At 47.4% G+C, this 18103-nt stretch overlaps 1 protein-coding gene across 1 annotated transcript in view; it reads right to left on the bottom strand.

Annotated features, from left to right (window-relative positions):
• The window catches only part of Rat1 (5'-3' exoribonuclease 2 Rat1), a 91087-nt gene that overhangs the window by 49215 nt on the left and 23769 nt on the right, over window positions 1-18103 (bottom strand). The window contains exons 23-29 of the mRNA XM_089556809.1: window positions 13289-13361; window positions 11554-11637; window positions 11353-11456; window positions 10057-10136; window positions 9404-9460; window positions 7049-7117; window positions 5799-5927 (exon numbers count right to left, since the gene is read on the bottom strand). Of these exons, the coding sequence (XP_089412935.1) occupies window positions 5799-5927; window positions 7049-7117; window positions 9404-9460; window positions 10057-10136; window positions 11353-11456; window positions 11554-11637; window positions 13289-13361 (596 nt within the window). The remainder of the gene's footprint in view (window positions 1-5798; window positions 5928-7048; window positions 7118-9403; window positions 9461-10056; window positions 10137-11352; window positions 11457-11553; window positions 11638-13288; window positions 13362-18103) is intronic.

Raw genomic sequence — 18103 nt, 5'->3', positions numbered from 1 at the left:
AGTGTCCGCTCTTTACCAATATCTTTCTCTATGTGGGTAGCGCGCAGGGCCTGCGCGCCTCGCCTTTGTGTCCTGTCAGCTGACCGAGGATGAAATAATTAAAGTGACAGGCGCTGACAACGACGACGATTTACGATTGTGAGCAGTTGTCCCAAATGCCGAAGTGCACGGTGAAAGAAGCCGCAGAAGCCTTGTCTGTGCGGGAGGACTTCTGTGAACAAATCCCTGACGGCGCGTGTGCCGCGGAGCACCTGGCAGCTGTTAGAGCTATCGTAGTCGCTCAAATTCGCTCGAAAAAGCAGACGGTGATTACAGATTTCCTTGCCAAATAAAGGTATACGTCCTGTTGCGGCAAACATTGTTTTTTGTTGTTCATTCGATAATTCGACATTCGGATAATTCGACAATTTTTCGCGGTCCCATCAGTGTCGAATTAACGAGCTTTTACTGTAGCACTAAAATTGCGAAAACACTTTGGCAACTAAAATGTTGAGAGGCGGAAGCCGAGGACACTATGCAGTGACGGCTTCCGGTGGATGAGACATCACACCGTTCCCGTGGCTATATCGATACCCAAATCATACATATTTTGGAGATCTTAAGTGTTAATTACGCTTAATTACACATTTTGCCATCTAATTTGACACAAATCCAACGTTTTTCCGACCACCCTGTGACAATTTTCACTATGCCATGACGACTTCCGGTGGATGTGGCGTCGCACCGTTCCATGGCTAGGTCAATGTACGCACTATTCTGATGCAATTTTGTCATTTTTTGCCTATAATTAATTAACTAATTACTCTACAGTCATCAAACTTGGCTTCTAGGTTCATTTTTTCCTCCTCAATCTGAAGAAACCATTGGTTTCATTCTATCTTTTTTAGTTCCCGGGTTAAACGCGTTTGGCATGCTTTGTTAATGGATGGACGACAGCATGAGCCATTAAAGGCTTTCGCCTTAAAAACTGTCGCCTTGCTTCTTCTAAACTGTCTGTAACGAGTTAGTGGACCGAGCAATGCCGAGAGGCGGACCGGCTCGGCGGTCGCCGTCAACGGCTAGGCTCGAAGAAACGGACGATGATGCACGCGCTCCACTGCGCAACGAACAACTGCTCCTAGAGCTGTGTCCTTTTTATTGCCTTGCTGCCTCGCAAGTTCTAAACCGTCGGCACCGGGTGGCGCCACAACACAACATGAAAACGAAACTGTAACAGTCCTCCCCCATTAGTTTGTTCAAGAAGAGAACATTATGGAGAGTAGCGCTGCACTGGCTTGCGGCTTCTCGTGCTTCTTCGCAACTGAGGCGTGCTGCACGCTGACTTGGGAGAGTTCTTAGCAGTCTCTTCTGTACCACCAGTCACGTTCACAGTTGTCTCTTCTGTGCCACTAGTAGCACTCACGGTGAGGTCAGAGTCCACAGAAACAGCCAAGCTGGTGTCACACTCTGTTGATGGGTGGCTGGAAACGCCCTGTGTTCCAGTAGGTTCAGGCCTCCATAGTTCAGGGGTAGGCTCAACGATTTCTTCGACTTGAGGACGTAGGTGGTCGCCGTGCCTATGCCAGAGAGTACCGTCACTGAGACAGACTGTAGCTGCTGACTGACCTGTAGTGCTCGTGACACGTGCGGGTACCCACGGTGGTCCTCGACGAAAGTTCTTTGCGAGTACGTTGTCTCCCACATTCGGCAATGGAGAAGAACGACACCCTTTATCGGCCTGTAGTTTCTGCTTCAACTGTCTCAGCAGCACTGAAGTGTGTAGATTTGGGCGAAGAACATCCAAAGGTGTCTTGAACATCCTTCCCATGAGCATTTCACACGGTGCTCTGCCTGTGACTTCATGTGGCGTGGTTCTGTAGTGAAATAAAAACCGCGAACTCTGGGTTTGGAAAGATCCAGATCCACTCTTCTTGATCTTGTTCTTGACAGTCTGTACGACGCGCTCTGCCGCACCATTCGAAGCTGGATGGTAGGGAGGCACAAGCATGCGACGTATTCCATTACGTGTCAAGAATTCCAAGTACTGTTCACTTGCAAAGGCAGGCCCATTGTCGGAAACTATGAGATCCGGCAGTCCATGCTGCGCAAATGTTGTTCGCAAAGCATTGATAACAGCATCCGCTGATGTTGACGTCACTGGAAAAACTTCAACCCACTTTGAATAGGCGTCAACAATGACCAGGAATGTATGACCCATGAATGGGCCCCCAAAGTCAACGTGAAGTCTTGACCAGGGCCTCTGTGGAAACGGCCATGGCGTGTGCTGAATGCGTTGCGGTGCACGTAGGTAAGCTTGGCAGGTTTCACAGCTCTTTACACTCTTAGTGATGTCTCCATCAATTCCCGGCCACCAGATGTGGCTTCTGGCAATTGTCTTGCTTTTCTCAATGCCAGGATGCCCTGCATGAAGTATCATTAGGATTTTGGCTTGCAAAGATTTTGGGATAACAACTCGGGAACCCCACAGCAAGCAACCTTCGTGGAGGCTGAGTTCGCTGCTCCTTGCTGTGAATGGATTTCCTTCTGGTCCTGATGGAAGTTTTTCACCTCGCAGGACAGCAAGAGCTACGTGGCTCAGGAATGGATCCTTTTTTGTAGCTTGTGCCACAATGGCAGGTGACAACAGTCCTGGGTATGCTTGTTCAAGCATGAACATTTCAGCAGGTGCAGGTAGATCCACGTTGTTTGCAGGCAACGGCAACCTACTGAGAGCATCCGCATGACCTAAGTCCAGACCAGGCTTGTACACAAGCTTGTACTTGTATGCAGAAAGTTTCAATGCCCATCTGACTAGTCGTGGTGATGCTTGCACTGGAATGGGTTTGTCATCATTCAGTAATCCTAGTAGAGGCTTGTGATCCGTATAAGCAGTGAAATGATTGCCCCACAAGTACTGGTGGAACTTTTCCACACCAAATACAAAGGCTAATGCCTCTTTGTCGAGTTGGCTGTAGTTTTGCTCTGCACGAGACAAACATCTGGAGGCAAAAGCAATGGGCAGTTCTCGACCATCAGATTCTCTGTGTGCCAAAACTGCGCCGATCCCATACGGTGAGGCATCGCAGCTGAGACACAGTGGCTTCCCTGGGTCGAAATGTACTAGGACTGGGGCGGATGTTATTAACTGCTTCACTACATTGAATGCATTTTCTTGCTCTTTTCCCCACACCCATTTCTTCTCGTTCATGAGAAGTAAATGCAAAGGGCGGAGGCGTCCGGAAAGGTTTGGTAGAAAACGCCTGTAGAAGTTCACAAGTCCCAAAAAACTTTGAAGCTCCTTGACGCCCCGGGGTGCAGGTGCATGAAGGATGGCAGATACCTTGCTCAAACTTGGAGACAGGCCTTGTTTGCTTATGATGTGCCCGAGGTATTCAACTTGTCGGACGAAAAAATGACACTTGTCGAACTTCAACTTAAGTCCAACATCACGAAGTCTAGATAGGACAGCACTGAGGTTGCGAAGATGCTCCGAGTCATTCGAGCCAGTGACAAGGATGTCATCGAAATATACTGCAACATGTGGCAGCCCTCGGAAAAGGTTCTCCATCTCCCTTTGGAACAAGGCTGGTGCTGATGACACGCCAAAAGGAAGACGTGTATACTGGAATAATCCCATGTGTGTGGAGATTGTGACATACTTTCTAGATTCTTTGTCAAGAACTATTTGCTGGTAGGCGTCCCTCAAATCCAGCTTCGTGAACTTCTCACCTCCTGACAGCATGGCCCACAGGTCCTCAATTCTTGGAATTGGATACTTTTCCATCACAGCCACTGGATTAATGGTAATCTTGAAATCTCCGCAAATCCTGACACGTCCATCCTTCTTGGCCACTGGAACAATTGGTGCAGCCCAAGCTGAAGAAGTGACTGGCTCCAGGATGCCTTCCCTCTGTAGGCGCTGAAGCTCTTGTGACACCCCATCCTTCAGGGCAAAGGGCAGTGGCCGTGGCTTGAAAAACTTTGGTACAGCATCTTGTGGAACATGGATTGTGGCTTCTGGACCCTTGAAAGTTCCCAGGCTCTGTTCAAACACCTCAGGAAACGCTTGAAGAAGGTCCTCAACATCAGAAACAGCATGAACGTCTGCTTCCACGCGAGCAATCTCAATGCCCAGAGCTCGAATCCAGTTCCGGCCCAGAAGTGTAGGTGAACGTTCCCCAGTCAGGAATAAAGGTAGCACTGCTTTTCTGTCACGAAACTGCACTGTGACATCCGCTCTACCTTGAACTTGTGTGAGCTCACCCGAGTAGCTTCGCAGGAGTACATCAGACGGCATGACAGGTACTGACGGTAGCAGCTCCTGAAGACGATTTTTTTCCATGACAGAAACGCTCGCACCGGTGTCCAGCTCCATACAGAGCGGTTTACCGCAAACGCTGACTGTTACGGTGAAGGGTGGTGACGGCGCGACGGTGTCGACTGGCCACATGTCAAACACGTCGGCAGAAACGTCGTTGTCAACAGTGTTGACTGGATGAGTTCCACACGAAGTTTTGCGAGCCGGAGGCGCGGACGCATTTGCATTTGGCTTTGTGAATTTTCCCTTCCGTGACAAAGCGTGCTTTTTCTTCGAGTTGCACACTCGAGCAATGTGTCCCTGCTTCCTGCAGTAATTGCACGAACTACTGATGTGCTTGCACACGGACGCGAGGTGTTCATCCCCACAGCGGTAGCATGTGACACGCCCCTTTGATGCCGCGACTTGATAAGTGGAAAGCGCGCTTCGGCTTGAGCTCGCTATCTCGCCGGCATCTTTCTTCGCAGCTTCCATGGCAAGTGCAGTTTGTACAGCGTCTTCATACGTAAGGTCTGCTTTCTCGAGCAGCCTCGTCTGCACGGTTGTGTCGTTGATGCCGCACACGATGCGGTCCCTCAACATGTTGCTAAGCTCAGTTCCGAAGTTGCAATGTTCAGAGAGGCTTTTGAGCGACGCCACAAAGTTACTGACTGACTCGCCCTCCGCGCGAACACGCGTGTTGAACCTGAAACGCTGCGCTACAGCAGATGGCTTGGGGCAGTAATGGTCACCAAGAACAGAAAGAATTTCTTGCAAGGTTTTGTCTTGCGGTTGGGCGGGCTTCACGAGATCCCGCAAGAGAGCATACGTTTTCTGTCCACAACAACTAAAGAAGACTGACTTCTGTTTTGCTTCTGCGATGTCATTCGCGATGAAAAAAGCTTTAAGGCGATCAACGTAGCAAGGCCACGCATCTCCCCCTCCTCCGTCGAACGCTTCGAGGTTGCCGAACATTGGCATGACGGAATTCTTGCGCGTTGAACTCGTCAGAACAACGAAGAACTCACGTGCGCAGAAGGGGCGTAGGAAAGACGAACTTGAACTTGAATTTTTCTCCTCGTCGCCACTTGTAACGAGTTAGTGGACCGAGCAATGCCGAGAGGCGGACCGGCTCGGCGGTCGCCGTCAACGGCTAGGCTCGAAGAAACGGACGATGATGCACGCGCTCCACTGCGCAACGAACAACTGCTCCTAGAGCTGTGTCCTTTTTATTGCCTTGCTGCCTCGCAAGTTCTAAACCGTCGGCACCGGGTGGCGCCACAACACAACATGAAAACGAAACTGTAACACTGTCGCCTTAAAACGAAGGCTGCTCTGAGTTTTGGCCTAAGCAGCACGTGCAGCGATGCGCTCGTTCTGACCCTCTCTTCGCGCGACCAAACGACGGTGCCTGCTATTACCAGAACTTTTCGGAACGGTTTGATTGATGGGAAAGTGCCGAGGTTACGAAGACATTTCAGTGGAGAAAATATAAATAAAATAAAAACGAAATCTGACTCACCCAACCATGCGGTGTCCAGCGTCGCCCAGCGAGGCTATTGACCGCCGCGGGGCCATGCCGATCTGTGGCCGCCAATTACGGCTCTCCTCTTGGGATAGGTCCCCCGGTTTTAGCACTCGGGGTGGATCGCTGTTTGAAGCAAAGAGAAACCACACACGACTGTAGCCTCTGCCATGCCACCAGCAAAAACTGATGCGGCACTCGAAAGGTGTGCCAGAACAGTGCGGTCATTACTTGCGCCTCGTTGGTTTTACGTTTTCGTGGTGGCGAGAAACGCCTGGCCCTATGTGGAGACACCGAGGTCAAAACATCATTGACAGAGAATCACGTTAGTGCAGCATTAAATTTGTTCTAGATACTACCACCCGCACAATTTTTACTTCGGTTTTAGACGGGCCTCAAGAACTCTTGAATCAAAACTTATTATGTCCATCTTTCTTTTCTTTCCAGAGACAACACAAAATGAACAAGGAAGAGGGGAAGCCTCAGGGTGCTTGCCAACATTTCGACAAGAAGACCTCTCTTCGTGAAGACAAGTCTGAGGCTTTGGTTTGGTTTGGTTTATTGGGGTTTAACGTCCCAAAGCGACTCAGGCTATGAGGAACGCCGTAGTGAAGGGCTCCGGAAATCTCGACCACCTGGGGTTCTTTAACGTGCACTCACATCGCACAGTACATGGGCCACTAAAACTTCGCCTCCATCGAAATTTGACCGCCACGGCCGGGGTCGAATCCGCAAGTCTGAGGCTTCTCCCTCCCTTGTTCACTTTTTGTTGCCGAGTAACCCATTAACTACTTGCCCTCTCTCTACAATTTCTTTCCAGAGGTTTCCTTCAACTTTCAGCACTGCACTGATGATTCCGTGTTCCGAGGACTAACACCAATGACACACGACTTCTGAGCCTGCATTTTTCTTTTTTTCCAGTACGCTCATGATCATGCTCTCCTCACCATGATGCAACATACTATTGCATTGTGGTAGTGGTTTTGCCACTAATCATCAAAAGTTGGAAGAAACAGGAGAAGAAGGCAGGCAAGGAACAACCCGTGTTATGGTCTCTTTACTGTGTTGTGGTCCCTTTAGTGAGTTAGGGTCCCTCATTCATTTTAGGGTCACTATGTCGTTTTAGGGTCCCTCTGTCACATTAGGGTCCCTCTGTCACATTAGGGTCCCTCTGTCCCTTTATCATGTCACAACTCCTCCGACTTCCCAAACAAACTAAGACGCACAAGCATGAGGATGGTACTCACTTAGCTCCGGGAAGGCGCTTGGCAGGGAAGACAAAGTCGTCACTGTACTTGGGATCCCTGAAGCGGACGCTGATAGAGGCGAAAAACAAGGGACAAGATTGCAATGAAAAAAGTGAGATGCCACACGTGACAATTAGAAATTCACACTGCACTAGCACCATTTAAGACTTCATGCTATGATTCTAACTTCCTCTTATCATTTGGTCAGCACACATCAAGAGTTGACAAATATTAAACACAAAATATAGGTCCCTCATCAAGAAGACAAAGCATATTATGTTTCACCTAGCTAAGGCAGGTGGCAAATTAAAAAACTGTGGACAAATGAAGCTGGGATTTGTTTCTCACTACAACTACCAACTGGTGATGACACACTAAAGCAAGAGTCCAACCACGGGCCGAAAGGTTGACTTCATTCTTCCTTTCGAAAGACACCGTTGAACGTTTTTCCTAAAGCAGCTCAAGCTAACAGTGTTGCAACAGATTGGCCTAACTGTCAGAAAATGCTACACATCCACATTCAACATGAAAAGAGATCTTTTAAGCATCATTAGAGAAAGAACCCCACTACTCTTCAGTGTTTGAGGGCTTGCCTCCCTTTGGAAGGAATAGGCTGGTTAAATTTCTGAAAATATAATTTAATTCTTTCGCTACCGCACCATAGGCAATCGATCGCATATGATCGATTCAAATCGCCCGCGTAAAATAGCTCATTTTGGAGCGTCGTGGATGTGCTCCGCCATCTAGTTGTCTAGCTCAACAACTGCTCTTTCGATTGCAGCCTTGGTTTTAGTGTTTTGACATGAGGGGGCGCCGTGAAAAAAAAAAGTTTGAACGGCCGCAGCAGCGTCAGCCGGAGAAAATGGCGTCCGCATCGCCGCGCGCTCCTCGAAAGCGAAAGCTGACACCGAGCACGTCGGCCGGTTTTGGTTTCGTTTTTTGCGATGAAAGCAGCGGTTATTAGTCGGGCAACAATGTACAAATGTCCGATTTCGGTTTCGACAGCGAGACTTCGCCTCGGGCGCCTGGAACGTCAGCGCGTACTTGCATGTAAGTTCTGTTTTCGTTCGCTGTGTGTTTTCTGCGGTGGATACGGTTTGTAATTGATGACAGTGGTATATTTTTGTGCTTCAGGGTCTTTACAATGTATGGCGAAGACAGTTTTCCAAATGCTCAAGGTCGCGTCGCGTTTTCAACCAAGACGACAGTTAGGTGTCCCTATCGACACATCGCTGCGGAGCGGCACTCGGAGATTCGCTCGAGCTCTCAACTTTTTTTTTGATGCTCTTCACGGCGGAAATGATGAAAACCATGTGCCGAAACACTAATAAGTATGCATGGATGAAGATTTTGAACAAGCACACATACGCTCGACGTGACGGCTCATGGGAAGATGTGAATCCGTTGGAGATGCTGAAGTTCATTGGAATCATCATATACATTGGAATTGTTGACCTGCCGCGACTATATCTCTATTGAAATAACGGAATAATCTATTCTGGCCCTCTGCCATCAAAAATAATTTCCCAAAATTGGTTTTTCGCTTTTTTGTTTGTTTTTTGCACGTAACGGACGCGGATGTTTCAGCGGCGGCAGCATCTATTGGCAAGACTTGGAAAGTGTCCTGGCTTTTGAGCCACATCGATAAAACTTATTTCATCGATCCTGATGTTTTAGAGATTGTCTAAAATGCCAAATTTTAATTGATGGCTTTCAGGGAGCAGCTCATTCAAGAAATCTTCGGATATGGTGAGGGAAAAGAAGTCCACACCCCCAATCCTCCAATAGAATCCATTCAACACGTACCAAAGAAATGAAAAAAAAGAAGAAACTTCAAGCTCGGCTATCAGAGAACAAGGAAGGAACAAAGATAAAACCTTATGTGAAGCACCTGTCAGTCTACCTCTGCTTCACATCTTCACCCCTGATTACTCTTCACAGCGGCACCACAGTCATGACCCCTGACTTGACTGGCCATGGAAAGTGCAGTAATTTTTTCTCATGGCTGAAACTGTGAATAATTACAGCTATAAACATGTGCAACAGTTTGTATATTCCAATTTTCCTCTAATCAAGTTCTGGCTTAGTGCAGCCCGTAATTTTTATTTTTGCTATATACTTTTTTTGTGTTTTTGGCTAATTTCACAAATAAATGTTAATTCACTCTTGCACACGCAACTCTTCTGTTTGTTTCATTCAGAAGTGTAACTAATAAGCTACAATTTCATGCACTGCAATATGTGCTGGGTGTATTAGTTCTTGTGAAAAACTTTTTTCTTTCAGTACACTCCAAATCGTCCATTTTTCCGCGGTAGCGAAAGAGTTAAGCAATGAACCAGTAGCAGGCATACCTACCAGACAACCATGTTTCCAGGGATGTCTTCCAGGCCTCGGATGACAGAACGCACATCGCTGAAAGTGAAAAAAATAAATAAAAAAGTAATGCCTCTACTCACAACTGGACCTGTGTTCAGCAGAGCATCTCTAAATAAGCATGACGTAGACTTGAGGGCCAAAAAGAATAGTGCAAACAACACTTCATGTGTTCTTGACACCTCTGTTTCTACCGATCACGTTCAAATATGAAAAATACATCGGTGGCAACTACAGCTCACAAGCACTTTGCGTAAGACCACTGAAGCTCTACAATGGCCACAAGCTTTGCTGTGCACAAAAGACTAGCTCCGCTCGGAATTCGACAATGCTACAAAAACCCAAAGTAGGCTGACTTCTAAACACCAGCTTATCAGTACCACTGCAAATTGGGCACTAATTAACCTTGCGTCGAAGACAAAAACCTCATTCATTCCTATGCACAGAAACACCAAAAGTAAAAAAAAAAAACAGCAAACACAAACTGCTAGCCGGAGAATATAGCATTTGTTCCATGTTTCGGTCACAACAAGACAGAGAGAGTAAATATCAGGAAGTTACAAGCAAAGCCGCTGCGCTAATTCAACAATTCCACCGCTTTCTGAACAAGAAACGAGGAGGAGCCGTCCACTTACTCTCCCGGTCCCACTGCATTGTGACTCAGCAGAATTTTGCCACCAACTCCACCAAAGTACTTGGGCTCCAGGTCAAACTCCTGAAAAGGACAGCGTCACTTTCACGTCACTGCAACCAGTAAGTTATACATAAAAAACATGTGAAGTGCTCATGCAGAAAAAAAAAAAAGAAATGTGCAATGAGCACGCAGAATTGAGAACTTGAACACATCTTTTCCTCAGCTAAATCGAACCTGATGTCACAGCAATACGAGCCTATCTTAATGTAGATCTTCCCTTCATCACTGCCTGTCATGCACACCTGATAAATGTTATCCCAGTTACCATTGCTAGTACTGGTTGCAAATAGGGTGCAGGAACTTCTCACGCAAGTGGTAAATAGCAAACCAGGAGTACGCCTACGCAAGCCCTAGCTAACATTGCACGAAATTCTTATGCTGCAGTTCTAAAAAGTTTTGAGCATAAGCTTTGTGTCCGTAGCTAAAACTGCAGAACAGGAAAAAGCTTTTCAGCGTCATATCGACACTTTCCTGTAGGCTGTGTCCTGTGACAACTACTTTTATCTGTAACATCAGGTGACTCTGATGTACGCTTCATTACAGTTTACTCGAAAGATGGCTATACAAATTCAACACAAAGTAACGATTATGAGAAAAGAAACTGCGGCCATTACACTTCTGTAAGAAACTACAACCATGTGCTCCAATTGGCTGTCAGCCCGAAGCCCCAATAAAAGCAAACAACGTCCCGCATTATACTCCAGGTAGAATGTGCTAATAAGCAGAGAAGATTGCAACGAGCAAGAAAGATGCGCACATAATAAACTGTATTTATGTTTTTTTCTTAAGCACATTTCTAAATGTACTATTTACAAGCTGGTGAATGCTACTGCCAGGCTATGTAAAAAAATTAATTGGAAAAATGGTTTAAAAGTTCGCGAATGTACAGAACTTATAAAGAGGAATAGTGGAAGAGAGAAAGGCCTGGACCAAGGCAAACATGCTGGCAGTATCCCTAAACAACAAGATCCTATTTCAGCAATGATTGAACACCCATTTGAAAGATGTGAAACCCGAACACTTTTCAATTCGTTGTTTTCTAGCGAGTTGTTTCAAAACCACCGAAGGAGTAATACCCCAGACAGAACGGGAAAGTCAGATGACAGGCTCACTCTGTTATAGTCCTTACAGGCTTCGTACAGCGCTTTTCAATTCGTCATTTTTTAGCGAGTTGTTTCAAAACCATAGAAGAAATAATACCCCAGACAAAACGGGAAAGTCAAGACGACAGACTCACCCTATTGTAGTCCTTACAGGCTTCGTACAGGCCAAGGAGGTAGCTGTAGCCACGGTGTCCCTTGCGGACGTAGATGACGTCGTCCCCTCGTGAGTTTCGTTTCACTGCGCAGCAAAAAAGCAGCAGCGCAGTTGAGCCGCGTGAGATCACAACACGCAAGAAAGACAGCTAGCGTCCTCAGAACAGGGGTCCACAACTCACTCTCGGCCTCTGAGAGCAGAGGGTAGACTGTCTGCACTGTCTCGAGCAGCCGCTTCTCGTCCACGAATGGCAGCAGGGCCACACCTGTTGGGAGAAACCAATTCAGTGCAGGGAGTCAAGTCTGAGAAAAGTGCTTCTACAGATCCATCTTAATCTCTCTTCCCTGAAGTCTGATTACTACAAGCTTCCCAGTTTGAAGGATAAACCAGGCACTAGCAGCAACTGACCACGCAGTCAAAGCATTCTGCATTCGACAATACTGTATTCTTTGGTTTATTGGGGTTTAATGTCCCAAAGCGACTCAGGCTATGAGGGATGCCGTAGTGAAGGGCTCCGGAAATTACGACCTCCTGGGGTTCTTTAATGTGCACTGACATCGCACAGTACACGGGCCTCTAGAATTTCGCCTCCATCGAACTTCAGCCGCCGCGGCCGGGCCGAACCCGCGTCTTTCGGGCCAGCAGCCGAGTGCCATAACCACTGAGCCACCGCGGCAGGGCGATGATATTGTATTCCCAATCTGTTGAAACCAATCCCCAGAACTTCCTGCTGTCAAGGTTTATTGCAGGGGCTTATTATTTTTATTTCCTTTTGGTTGCCCCAACCTATCGAATGCCAAGGTTTATTAACTTCACGGGAAGCAGCATCTAAACACCAAACACTTATCACAAATAGGGCAGTCCAGATATGTACCAGAGAAACTTTCGAAATGGCGGGGATATCTCAGATTCGGATGGATTGGATCAGATAAAAGTTTGACACTGGAATACAGTTCAACCTCGATTTAACGAAGTCGGTAAAATCGGCAGTTTCCTTTATAATACTGAAATTTTCCAACATCTAAGAAACAGCCAGAAACGCGCTGCAGATAACTCGCAGAGAAAGCCTTTATTGCAATTTAAATGCTCCTACCCTTTCTTCCCCAGCAGCAACGGCGTTAAGCGCATCTTGCTTATGTTGCAAGCTCGCGAGACGCTTCAGAACGTCTAACGCGCCAACCACCTCAAGGGTGATGGGAACGACAAACTTCTATTGAGTTTTGGTTTCACTATCATCATCATCCTCTTGCAAGTGCTCCGAGCACACCGCAGACATGACAGCGCGTCCCGCCGCAGTCACCACTCCAACGTTGTGGTCGCTGGTGGTGGCCTCGCAGAGAGCCACGCAGTCTAGAACTGACAACAGGATGTCTCTCCCTTCCTCTGGCAATGGCTGGCTGGCTCTGGTCGTGACTTTAACAGAGCACTTAATTTCAGCCGCACACATATAAAACAAGCTCAGCAACTACACCAAGACTCGGAACAAGGGCCCTGGGCAAGGGCCCTGTTTACCGAGCACCACTTAATTCTCGTAACATCTAACTTCTTCCGTAATGCCTCTCCGTAACACCTAACATTGTCCGTAACATTTAACTTCTTCCGTAATGCCTTTACTACCAAATTAGGCACAGACACCGTTGTGGGGCACCACTGATCCCCAGAGAAAGCCACATGATCAGTAACTACACCAAGACTAGGAACAAGGGCCCTGTTTACCGAGCACCGCTTAATTCTCGTAACATCTAACTTCTTCCGTAATGCCTCTCCGTAACACCTAACATCGTCCGTAACATTTAACTTCTTCCATAATGCCTTTACTACCAAATTAGGCACAGACACCGTTGTGGGGCACCACAGATCCCCAGAGAAAGCCACATGAACGAAAGCAAGGGTCAGGGAAGGACGAAGGACCTCACCTTGCCAAGCATACTTTTTGCCATTCAGGTCAACCTTAAAGTCGGTCGGGTAGAAGTCGATGATGGGCGAGTCCTGAGGGAGCAAGGCACACAAAATTTTGTCACTGCTGCTCGCGCATGGGGTGGGAGAGGGAGGGGGGGGAAGAAGACCAACAGCACATCAAACACTAAACACCGATTCAGCCCCCACCTACCCCAGTCTTCGCCCCTCCAAACTAAAACAAAAACGAATAAATATGCCCCCTTCCTCCATCGCTTATGTAGTTCAGTCTATGACCAGAAGTGGCGCTGGGTTGAGGTTTCATGAGAGCACACCAAAGCAAGTGGCCGGCATTGTCATTTCCAACCCTCTTCTAAGCAGGGTGTTTACTGCTTAAATGTGTGTCTACCTCTCGGTAAATACGAAGACGGATTTATGGTCAACTGTTGGAAAGAGCTTCGGGGAGGGGGAAGAGAAGTCCCATTTGCATAATTTATTTCTTGAACCTTCTTCACTGAAAAAATAACAGGACCCCCCCTTGAATTCATCCCTGACATTTTGATTTGATCCCTGGGGGCTTAATGTCCCACCTGGGGTTCTTTAACGCACACTGACATTCCACAGTACACGGGCCTTTAGCAATTCGTCTCCGTCAAAATGTGACCACTGTGGCTGAGATCGACACCATGTCTTTCAGGTCAGCAGCCAAGTGTCTTAACCTCTGAACCACCAGGGGGAGCAACGGTGGCCATCCTAAATGGACACATTGCAATGTGGTTTCAGCATGCCTGAAAAGATTTTTCAGGATATGCATCTGGTTCTTGCTAGAGGAAATAATGCGCCAACAGCAAGCTACGGTATTCTGTTCTGTAAAATGCATTTATCTGTCAAATGCAACCAATACAGGAGCTCACTCGCAAAGCTCAGTAACTGAATTACTAATTTAACTGAACTAGAGAGCCAAACATTACAGCAACTGATCTAAAAGCTGCCATACACACCTAGGGGGTTGTAGATGAATACTATTATGCCGCTGATTTCAAGCTCAGCAGAAAAAAAAAGGTGAAAAATACAGTGGAACCTCGATTATACGACGTTCAGGGGACCGCGCGAAACCGTCGTATAATCCGGGTGTCGTATAATCGAAAATCAAGCGTGATATTTTTTAACGTCTGAACTTCATCATCTTTTTTTTTTTTTTTCGGAACACAAATGCAGCACATTTTGCCGGCAGAGGGCTAGTCTTCAACAAACAAGATAAAATGGCCGTTGGCTGCCGTGAGCAGCGGGGCAGCCGCTCCCGCGGTTTTCTTGATAGGTGGAAAGATTAAGGCGCACCGGTTATCGACTGGGTAAAGTGTGCCTACCGTATTTACTCGATTCTAAGCACCCCCTTTTTTTTCACGATCGCGATGCCCAAAGTGAGAGGGGGTGCTTAGATTCGAAAAATCTAAACTGACCCCCCCCCCCCCCCCCCCCCCCCCCCGGGCCCCTCTTTTCGCGGCGAAATCTCGATGAAACGGGCGCGAGAAAAAACATTTTATTTAGGAAACATTCAAAAGAAAAATAGCTGCAGACAGTTCTGTGCCCCCATCTGTCTTGTGTCGGAACGGAACGCAGCAACACAAAAAGCGCCGTGGACGCCGCTGTCCTCGCTTCGGCGAGCGCGGCCTCGCCCGCTTATCTGTTTTTTTCATCAGCGTCCGCTCCTGCCGACGCATCTGTTGCTGCACGCGCGTCTTATCTTTTCTCTTTATCTTTCCTCTGATCTTTTAACTCTCCTCTATCTGCACTTGGCAGCAGTGGTGGCTTGGCTCGAGCCAGTAGGCGGGCCCGTGCACTTTCCTTTTCATCCTTCTCTCAGTCGCAACAACAACGCGCAGGCCGCGCCTCCTCGGGACTCCGACTGCACAGGCTCGACGAAAAAGAGAGCAAGTGCACTTGGCGGCCTCGGCAACGCTCTCTTCCGCGCAAAAACGGGGGTGCTTAGATTCGCATGCGAAGTTTTTTTTTTTTTTTTCAAAAATTTTTTTCCGAAAATAGGGGGGGGGGGGGGGTGCTTAGAATCGCGAAAATACGGTACATCCCGGCCTGCGCTTGCTGACGACCTTTTTTGACGGACGGTACGAGCCAGCCGTCGTACGAAGCGGGGTCCTTCTAAAATTTGCGTCGTATAACCGAGGTTTTTAATGCATTGTCTCTATGGGGGTTTTGCCGGGACCGCACAAATTCGTCGTAAAATGCGGGTCGTCGCATGACCGGGGGACGTATAATCGAGGTTCCACTGTAAATTTGACTGAAAAAAATATTTGTTCAAGTGCACTTGGTAAGCCAAGAGCTCTGTGCGCATTATGCTTACTTTGATGTGCTTTCACGAAACTCTGCCAAAACCACTTAAATGCGACCATAGCAATGCGTGCAATGCATTCAGCTTTGCACTTCCATCACCACAGTGCACAGAAACAGACACCATAGCCGGATACAGCTTAAAAGCAAAGCGTGAAATGCCCCTCACCGAAGACCCTCCAGCCAATCGCTTCAACAAATTGTCATGACGTTGCAGTCAATCAGTGGCTAATCCCCTGGCACACTAGCATGATAAGGAGATTAATAATGAATCTACAGCAACATCATGAAAATCAATTGATGCCATTGGTTGTTTGTATCTACCTAAAGTCAAGCGGAAGATTTCAGCAAATCCTGGCAGTTAAAAAAAGAAAAAGGTATACAAGCTTTAGTCACAAGAAGAGAACAACCGATGACATCAAGTTCAGCCAAAGCCTCACACTTTTGTACCAACATAGTTCATGCTGGTCATACATACATACATACATACATACATACATACATACATGCATGCATGTATGTATGATGCGTGTGTGTATGTATGATGCGTGTGTGTGTGTATGATGCGTGTGTGTGTGTGCGCGTGTGTGTGTGTATTGTGGGGACGCCTTCGTCCCCTGCGTTCGCTTTCCCTCAACGCACTAGTTCCCTGTAGTTAGCTCCCACGAAACGCGCTCTTCTCAGTTTTGGTTACTTTAACTAACAGGGGAGGGCGCTCGCGTCGCAGCGACACCAGCGCCACGGATGGCGTTTTGCTGCGCGCTTGAGGGGAGCGACGGGGTCTCTTCTCCTTGGGTCCGGGATCGCAAGCGGACGTTTCCGCGCGCAGCTCCGCTCTTCGTCGACGGCGCCTCTGGGTCGGAACTTGCTCCCGCCGAGCCCGTCCCGTTCGGCATCGGAGCTTATCCCTTTGCCCTAGCGTGGGCGAACGTTCGCTCGTAGCCGTGCTGGTGAGTCGGACATCCTCGATTCCTCAGTGTATTTTGTTGCTAGCTGGCGTTATTGTTGTTATAGCAATAAATGCCTTGTTTGTGTCAGCCAGTGTGTCGTTCCTTTGTCCCCGCAGAGCACGGCCCGCCGTGGTCGGCATGCGCTCGGTAGCGTACGCGACCACGGGGTGGGGTCCGCGCGGTTTTGAACTATGTCAGCCGCGGTTAAACGGGGAGAACAGATTTATCTCCCCTATTTTTAAACCCCATAGAGAGAGAGAGAGAGAGTGTGTGTGTGTGTGTGCGTGCATGTGTATGTATGATGCATGCATCATACATACATACACAATTGTCACTATGTTCATAGTTATAGTTGTCACTATTTTCATATTTTTTTCATAGTTGTCACTATGCATGCATGCATAAAACTATTAACTATGAACATAGTGACAACTATGAAAATAGTGACAACTATAAAAAACTATGCATGCATGCATGCATGCATAGTGACAGCTATAAAAGGGTAAAATTATAAACCTCCGCTGCAGAGAAGGCTGGTTATCCTACGCTCTCTCTTTGTTTGGTTATCCTACGCTCATCCCCTTCCTTTGTTTGCTTAATTGCTTAGTGAGGGCCTCGGTTCTGGCAGCCTTGATGCCATAGGAAGCATAAGAGGGTTCTCACGCAGCTTCCACCCTCTCCGTTCGATGACGTTCTATGTCACACCTGCGGTAACTCAGGACGTTCTACGTCCGCCGCTTATGAACGTGGGTGGCGCTGATGAACACTCTCAAGGTTAGGTTACTTGTAAACATAAATACCCCTGAAAGCAGAAGGATTGACAGCCGTCGCCGTAGCTCAGAGGTAGAGCACCGGACGCGTAATTCGGAGGTCGTGGGTTCGGATCCCACCGGCGGCATGTGGTTGTTTTTTCTTCTGCTTTTCTATCAATTAGCTTTAAGCGATAAAATATTCAGTAATGTTCTAAATTGATCAACCCCACAAAATAAATAAATAAATTTAAAAAAAAAAATCCCCTGTGCCCCTTGGTTTCTGTGGCTGTTGGCTTTTGTCGCTCTCTCTTTGTAGTCAGCTAGAGATAACCAGATAACCTCGGTCGCTTCGCCTATATATTTTCTATCACACCCTGCAGTAACCGACCCATGGCAGGTTAAAATATGTTGTGAGAACCTAAACCTTCACAGAAACTTATGGCGCTTGACAAACAAGCTGCGGGCCTTCCAAGAAAAGACAACACACATGCGAGCTCCTAGCTTTTGATGGAACAAACATCTTTCGCCAAGCATGCCAGACTTGTCGAGAGCATGAAAGCAATGCATAATGGAGTAGCATGTGATATCTTATCCCCGCTACTGGGCTTTCAGTGAGAATGACAGCATGTACAAATAACATGAATCTATCAGTTGATTTCGTATTTTTGCACGCCACCTCCGTTTCTTTGGAGCCCTCGACTTAATAGTTGGCTTTAGCAGATTGAGATTATGTTATAATTGCGATAATCTTTTTTTGAACATTTCGGTGAGGTTTCAATTCCCCCCC

This window comes from Amblyomma mixtum, chromosome 8, assembly GCF_055824585.1.
Source record: "Amblyomma mixtum isolate Tamu chromosome 8, ASM5582458v1, whole genome shotgun sequence".
In the NCBI taxonomy this organism is placed as follows: domain Eukaryota; kingdom Metazoa; phylum Arthropoda; class Arachnida; order Ixodida; family Ixodidae; genus Amblyomma; species Amblyomma mixtum.
Note: the sequence above shows the minus strand (reverse complement) of the source record. Positions and strands in the feature narration are given on the sequence as shown.